General features: G+C 39.0%; 1 protein-coding gene across 1 annotated transcript; it reads left to right on the top strand.

The window, feature by feature from the left end:
• The first annotated feature begins 376 nt into the window (after positions 1-376).
• On the top strand, positions 377-7967 carry LOC114464479 (serine protease HTRA3). The gene is made up of 4 exons (XM_028448712.1): positions 377-697; positions 6747-6834; positions 7535-7730; positions 7815-7967. The coding sequence occupies exons 1-4, from the start codon at positions 385-387 to the stop codon at positions 7872-7874; spliced, it is 657 nt and encodes a 218-aa protein (XP_028304513.1). The 5' UTR covers positions 377-384; the 3' UTR covers positions 7875-7967.

Raw genomic sequence — 7967 nt, 5'->3', positions numbered from 1 at the left:
TGTGTGATTCAATAGAATGCCCTTTATCAAAGGAAACCATTCTACAGAATCCATCTTTTATAGGTGTGATCACCACTTTTCATGAGATGTCTGATCCAATAGTCTTTTGTTCTTGGGAGAAATAGGTCATTACCTGATTGGGGTGAGTCTTCTCCACCTTCATGGGACTTATCTATCAAAATCACACTGTTGATAGTGTGAAGATAAGACGAGGGGATAATTAACTGTGTATTTAGATGAAATCCTCATTCAGTTAACCCTTCTGCCGTCATCTATTGGCTGTCTGTGTGGGTGGCGGCTTCTGCTCTGACCTCAGAGGGGCCCCTGCACATAAAAGCAGCTAGACAGCTCCTGTGACTCACAATCACATAAGGCTGATGAAGGATGTGGAAGCTGTTACTTCTGTCTGCCATGATGGGGGTGTTGGAGTCAAAGGAGGAGCCTTCTAGAGGCCACCTGCAGCTCCGGGCCCTTCACTGTCCGCCCTGTGAAAGGATTCACTGCTCCAGCCGATGGGCTCTACGGCTGCAGTGCAAAGGTGGAGTCACCACGGGTGTCTGTGGGTGCTGCCCAGTGTGTGCCAGGATGGAGGGGGAGACCTGCGGGGGTGCCTGGCACTACCTGGGGAAGTGTGACCAGGGACTTGTGTGTGTGGACCAGGCTGGAGAGGGTGAGCGCAGAGGGGTGTGTAAGACAGGTGAGTGAGTATCTGTCAGGTTAGGAGAAGCAATAAAGGGACCAAACTTCAATGCATTCAACTGATTTGCTGAACAATATTCAGTCTAACTCTGGAAAAATATTTTTCCCTGATGAATGTATCACAAGTTATAATGGCTCTGCAAGAAATGAAATGCACCTCATAGAAGTACTTAGACACTTTTTTTTTTTTTTTAGTAAATCCTGAAAAAATATTGCCTTTACTGATGCAAAGGCAATATCTATATATGATGCATCTATATTATCTATAAGTGATAAATCCAAGTAATGCTTTCTCAGAACTAAAAAAAACATTAGATCTATTAGATCTTTATTTTTGGTGAATTCCTGGACAAAATATTTCACGTAAAACAATGTCAAACTAAAAAAAATGTACATTAGGTAAACAAGTACCTAACCCTTTTGTAGACAAACAGATCTGTTCCCATCCATCTATCCATTTTCAGACTTGTTCCTCTTTTTTTCAGGGCCGCAGGGAGATCTGTTCCCTTCCAGTTTTATTACTTAATGCATTGGTTCTCAATCTTTTCAGCTCACAGCCCCCAAAATAAAAGTGCCAGAGAAGTTCGTTCAACACATGTAGACTTGTGGAAACAGGGCCATCTATAAGGGTGAATAAAGGGGATAGTTTTTTGGGGTCCATCCATTGTTCTATGAATCTGTGATAACCACATTAATTGATTCATCTGAATAATATCCACTGTTATCCAGGAAGTTTAGTATTATTAGTATATAGTCATCTTAAAGATGTACTGTAAATCCTTGTTTTAAGCAGAAATAAAATGGGTTAAAAGTGACCAGCAATGGTGTAAAAGGTGGTGAAACGGGATTTTAAAAACCTCAAATTGGTTAAAAGCTGCAATTTAGAGTGCACAAAAACCGACAGAAAAAGTGGTAAAAAAAAAGTGGTGGAAAGGGTTTATAAATGTCTTGAAAATGGAAAAAAAAAGGTGCAGAAAAGACATTGAAATCTGATGAAGTGATAGAAATGGGAGTAATGTAGAGGAAAAAGTGATGAAAATTGGCAAGTTTGGTGTAGTTGCAGAAAACGGGTGAAAATAAGCAAAAATTGGCTAAAAAATATTCTTAGTTCCTTGAAGGCATCTGGCAAACCCCCTCCCAGTGTCTCATGACCCCAAATGAGGTCCTGACCCTAAGGTTGAGAACCCTTGACTTAATGTACAAACTAGAACCAAATCAAAACCAAAAGACATGCCTTTTTTAAATGTCTTAAATGGTGTTGATATTCCTTTCCAAAAAAGCTATTTCTTTGGTGTCAAATGGTTTTTCAGGGAATATTTTCTTTACTCCTTCTTTGAGAGATTGGAAGTTTATTGCTATTCTCAATGTTGTAATGTATTCACACAGTGCACCAGTTTGCTCACTGCATGAGTTAAGCAGGTGTAGAGGAAAAAATTATTCCTTAGTTTAGACATTATAACAAGAAGCAAAGCAAAATTTCCCTCAGAAGTATCAAGCCAAGCTTACGGAAATGTTACAAAAAAAATTTGCATCACCTAAAAAAACATGACAACCTGATTCATATACAGTGAGGCTGTAGGTGAACATCATAAAGAAGTCCGTATTTGCTGAGTTGTAAAAAGCTACATTGATATGGGTTTGTAGGCCGACCCATGCGAATTGCAGACGTTCACCTGGACCATATCAGGGGTAAAAAAAAAAAGGGGGGGGCTTTTACTTCTAAAGGCTATTTAAAAAAAAGGGGGAGCACAAGAATAATTTATTTATTTTTTTACAATAGTGTCAAATGGTAGAAGTTCTAACACCTATTGTTCCTCATCCCAGCCTCACAGTTATTTAGATACTATTTGGACCGTAACACCACGAAACAAAACATCCACAGACTGAATAAAAACCTGAGCAGGACCAGAAAACTACTGAAATAAATCCTAAACAGTCCTGTTCCATGACATAGGGAGGGAAACGAGGTGCAGCGGACTTCAGTTCTCGCTCTAAATTCTCCATAAATATCACACAAACAGAACAAGTTAAAAAAAAAAAAAAAAACCCAGAAAAACACTGTTTCCTAATCCTATATAAACACAGCCACAAAAACAAAGTTAGCTCGCAAACATACCTAATGAAGTGGTCGCTCCAGCATCAGCAGACTCTGCTCCTCCCGATCACAGACGTATGTTTAAAATCCACTTTTTACAGCATTTTTCTGTGAGCTTTTTACATTTCTCACCCTTGTGAACAACAATCTTCGGTTCTCTATAAAATCTCTTTTCCTTTTCTCGGTTTACGGCTGTAAACTACTAAAGATTTCAGACGTCAAATTCTCAAACTTCCTGCTCTCCATCTGAATTTAGCGCTTTTATCTTTGTCGCGATGCAGTAATGTGAGTGACGCCACTTGAATCAACAGAGCAGGCCATAGACATATACACAAATGTTAAACAATTACACCACAGTATATTATATCTATGGAGCAGACTCCCGTCCGCTATCAGTGAATGGACACATTTAGTTGATAGCCAATCAGATATATTTGATTAATAAAAAGCTACCCTGTAGTGGTCGGGAAGAGTGTGTGTGTGTGTTTGTGTGTGGGGGGCACAGTAGGTCAGCTGGGGGGGCACTGCCCGCGAATGCCCCCCCATGACGCTGACACTGCTTATATGCACGGCGATATGAAGTCATCATCAATGAATCAACGATTACACAAACTACCATGGTAACCACCCAGAAGAGAGTGATTTATTCACCCTGATTGGTGAAATATGCTGGTGCTTGAGGAATATGAGCCTGTTCAGTGTCTATAGTGGCTTAAATCACCCGTGATTAGTCGCGCTTTTTGGTCCCTTCATCATTTTATCGCTTCAGTGGCGTGACGAGCGAGGAATAATATGAATAAAATGTGTCTGAGGAGACGTGGCAGCAGCATAAGATGGCTCCCGTTACACTGGCCATAAAGACAGTGACTGCCGCTTCAAATTGTTTTTTAATGTAATATTGTTGCCAGAGTCATCTCAACGTCCAAAAAATATGTCACGAGAAAGCACTGAAAACGGATGCAAACCCGCAACCCATCGCTTAGAAAAGCAGTGTCATAATTCACTGCGCCATCATAACTTCGAAGTTGCATGATCTATAGATCAAACTGTATTACAATATAAAACCACAATTGAGCCTCAAAAGTGGATTCATTTAAATTGCCATCTCCTCCTTTATTGTATCCACAGGTTTGTATGCAGACGTCAGTAGGCAGATCGTCAGATCAACCTCTCAGTGACTTCCCCTAAATTACCGGCATTCACAATGTTATAAAGAAAACTACCGTTTGCATAAAAAAACAAAAAACAAAACAAACAAAAAAGTAAAGCAACACAACATTAGTAATGATATGAACACGTCTGTGGTGTGTAATGTGTTTCAGAAAAGAGTGTTAAGGTTCATTAAAGTGTTCAGAAACGGTGTTCAGGTGGGCGGAGCCAGGTAGAAGCCCAAGGTTTCTTTGATAAAACCTCCCAGTGACCAGGTTTAGTTCACGGACAATGTTGCCATGGTAACATACTCAGAGAAGAACATACCTCGCGTTTAGGAATGGGATACTCAGAGTTTCCCTCATTTGAGTCCGAACATACTCAGAGTTTGAACATAACCCACTTTATGGAATACTCCTCAGGAGGCCAGACTCAAACAGAATAAACAAAGACAGAATACCTGAAAGGACCAATAGGTCTAAATAACAAGACCTAACAATATTTAATTAAGAAAAAATATCATTCCCACTTGTTAAAACACTTTAGTTTATCATGACACTGTGTATGACGCCATGATTCAGATCAAGGAAACTGTTTCATTTCTTCCATATTTTAATGTAGGCTATGTTGCAGTTTGAATTCTAGATCACAGAACTGAGCCACATTATAAAAAAAGGAGATAGTTGCAATTATCAAAGCAAAATACTGTATATATGATCTATCACCCCATGTTATTATTATTATTATTATTATAGAAATTAATGTGTGAATATGTGACAACTAACTTAGAAGTTAATTACTTCCTTTAATATATTAAAGGGAAGAATTGAGTTTAATTGCATAAAAAGGTTTACAATCCTACATCACTGTTTGGAAACAAGCTGCCAATTCAAATCAAGAAAACATTTCACATTCTCAAGTTGAACTAATTAAAATGTGATGAAGCTTATGTTGTTGATAAAGTTTTGTGTTAAATGTTTTCTTTTCACTTTAAATTCCAAGCAAAGTTTTTAGGATACCAGTTAAAGCAGAAATTGTAATGCACAAACCCAAAATACTTCAAAAAAGGAAATTTTGAGAACTTCACCAATAAATGATATCTTTGATAACAGTTATCATGAAATGAGGTAAATAGGTTATGTGTGGTTCAATTATATTCACTTCACTATTTTTGCTTAGAGGCTGCAGATCCTAATTCTAATGTGATCAAAGGAAGGTAAAAAGGTAAAATAAGAACAGTGCAGCAACATGTAGAGTGCTTCTGTAGTGAAAGAGCCACTGTGGAGAATGGAGTTTATGAGCTGATAGTAATGTCAAGGCTTCCTTTGATTCAAAGGTTCCTGCTCACGGTTAAGCTGCAATTACATCTCTTATCTGTCTGTGGTGTAACCAGTTTTCACTGTGTCTGATAAGCTATCAGACGATAAGTGAGAGCGCAAATCTCAGAATGAACAAACCAGTGTTTGTGTTTTGCTTGGACAAAAACAAGTAATACAGTGTATTATTTATATTTAGTTTTTATTTTTCTTCTAATTTTCAATAATAGCTCATTGTACAAAACACACACACATAAAAGAACAAGGAGAATTGTTTCATAATTTTTTTTTAGAATAGTCAATGCTGTCACTATCCAAACCAAAAGAATGACAAGCCAAGCAACATTAGAGGAAAACACAAGTAAAAGCAGATGGTTTAAAAAAACAACAACAAATCCTTGACAAAATCCCAATGGACCAAATCCAAACCCTAATTAGAAAAGTGGAGAGAAAAAAATTAACCCATGTAAAAATAGTTTTTAACATTTACACTATTCAATGTGAGTTTGCTCCATTACACAGATTATTGTTTCTATTGTGTTTAGATACTCAAGGCTGTTTTGGTTTCGCGACCAGATTTTAAAGGTCTTGGTCTCGTCTCGGATTTGAAAGCATTTTTACTCGGTCTTTGTCTCAGTCTTGGAGTGCCCGAATTTTTTTTGTCAAGATCCGTCAAAACCAGCACTGATTCCTGCTATTCTTCAACTTTACTAATGTGATAATGAGGAGAAGAACTTGGTAAAATGAACACTACAAAAAAGTGTTAAATCATGGTAAACTTTAAATTTCGGCATATAGGAACTTTTTAGTGTGAATGTTGGAAAAAGCTAATCTTGCTGAATTGTTATTTACAGTAAGTGTACCTAGAAACATATCCATTTCTTTTCACTTCCATTTAAAAAACTTGTACACAGTGGTATTTGTTTGAATTTCAGGTACCAACTGATCAATTTTTCCATCAATCCATCAATTTTCTGACGCACTTGCTCTTGTTTTCAGGGTCACGGTGGTCTACTGGTGCCTATCTCCAGCTCTCATTTGAAGTTAGGCTGGAGATAGGCAATCCAAAAACATAACTGTTTTTGCACAATGCGAAAACAGTTATGTTTTTGGATTGTGGGAGGAAGCCGGAGTACCCCGAGAAAACCCACACAAGCAGTGGGAGAACATGCAAACTCCACACAGAAAGGACCCAAGTGTCCACCTCCGGGCTTGAACCCAGGACCTTGTGGCCACCGTGCGCCCATCCATTTTTCATTAACTACAACATATTGTGAAACACAACATTTGGGTCACAGGACTGATTATGGGTCCTGAGGTCAGACCAGTAAAAGAACCACTAATCTAGGAAATTCATTTGAACAAATCCTTCTGATATAGATTTTCTATTGTTGTCTTTGGAAAATGTTATGTGAATGACTTTGTGTTGTGGCCTGTTGTCAAGGGCTGACTGTGAACCAATGGCTGAAATAGTGTTTGCTTTGCAGTGATTGAGCAGCAGGACTTAGAGCGTTGCCATCCAGAGTGCACCAAGGAATACTGCCAGCAACACTCTTTGAAAATCTGCTCTGCCAGGTGAGTTCACACACCTTTTTACCCTTTTAGTTGTTCATGTTAAGGTTTTCTGCAGGCTGACATCTGACTCTGCTGCTCTCAGACATTGAAAGTAACTTATTGATTAGGTATCTGTATTCTACTCTGTTTTTTTTTTTCTTCTTTTCTTTACTTGTAGCTACGTACATTATTATACAAATATTATATATCAAATATACTTTCTACTCATTACATTTTCAAATATTGCCACATTACTTTGTTTAACCCTACTGTTGAAGACAGATTGTAATAAACTTCACAACTTGCAGCAAAAAACCCCGCTGCTGTAGATCCTGCGTTGCCAGGTTGGGTTTACTGTATGAAGGGGAATAGATCGACGGCATTATGGGCAGATTTTTTACAGTTTCTGTGTGGATTCATCAGCTGTATGTGGCTACACAGAACAGAAGGCTTTGTGCATGCAATACAATAAAAACACTGACACATTGGAGCATGGCTGGAGTAAATAATCAGACCTAACCCACAAACAGATACATTAAATAGTTAGCAGTTAGCTCATTTTGTAGAATCATGGCCAGTGCTCCTGGTGCAGATAGTGTTCCTGGTCCTGCTGCTGGGTTATGTCCCACAGCCGACATCTCCTGGTGTCATTAAGAAGTTGATTGTTTTAGCATCTTTACTTTCACTGAAGTAGGAGCTACTTTCTCTGCCTCCTATGCAGATTGGTGTCTCTGATGAAAAAACCCTGTCATGGTTCCTGTGTGCACACCTCCTGTTCGAGCTGCTTCCTGCTGCAGTGCCCGACCTGTTCTCACTCCTGCAGCCCGTCTGACTCTTCCTGCATGCACCGCTTTGGAAAGTGTGTGCACAGCCACCTGGCAGCCACAAACAGTTGTGTATGCCACAGCACATTGCAGGTGAGATTAGCAGCTCCGCCATTATGTCATTTCTCACAGTGGACCCTGAACGCAGCACTGTGAGGTGTCTTTTGTTTCTCACAGGCTGACAGTGATGGACACTTTGTGTGTTTGGTCCCGGCTTGTGAAAGTGCATCAAAGTAGGAGCCAACTGCTCATTAAGGGGAAATGACAAGAGGTAGCTACGTTTACATTGAAACCCCCAAAGTGACCTTTTGTATTAAAATCTAAACCAAA

The sequence above is a fragment of the Gouania willdenowi genome, chromosome 6, assembly GCF_900634775.1.
Source record: "Gouania willdenowi chromosome 6, fGouWil2.1, whole genome shotgun sequence".
Taxonomy (NCBI): Eukaryota; Metazoa; Chordata; class Actinopteri; order Blenniiformes; family Gobiesocidae; genus Gouania; species Gouania willdenowi.
Note: the sequence above shows the minus strand (reverse complement) of the source record. Positions and strands in the feature narration are given on the sequence as shown.

Bases quoted from the DNA above. Each gene is read 5' to 3' on its own strand.
- LOC114464479 (XM_028448712.1), top strand. From the start codon at position 385: ATGTGGAAGCTGTTACTTCTGTCTGCCATGATGGGGGTGTTGGAGTCA. The intron at 698-6,746 runs GTGAGTGAGTAT...TTTGCTTTGCAG, and splicing joins CAGAGGGGTGTGTAAGACAG to TGATTGAGCAGCAGGACTTA. The intron at 6,835-7,534 runs GTGAGTTCACAC...CCTCCTATGCAG, and splicing joins TTGAAAATCTGCTCTGCCAG to ATTGGTGTCTCTGATGAAAA.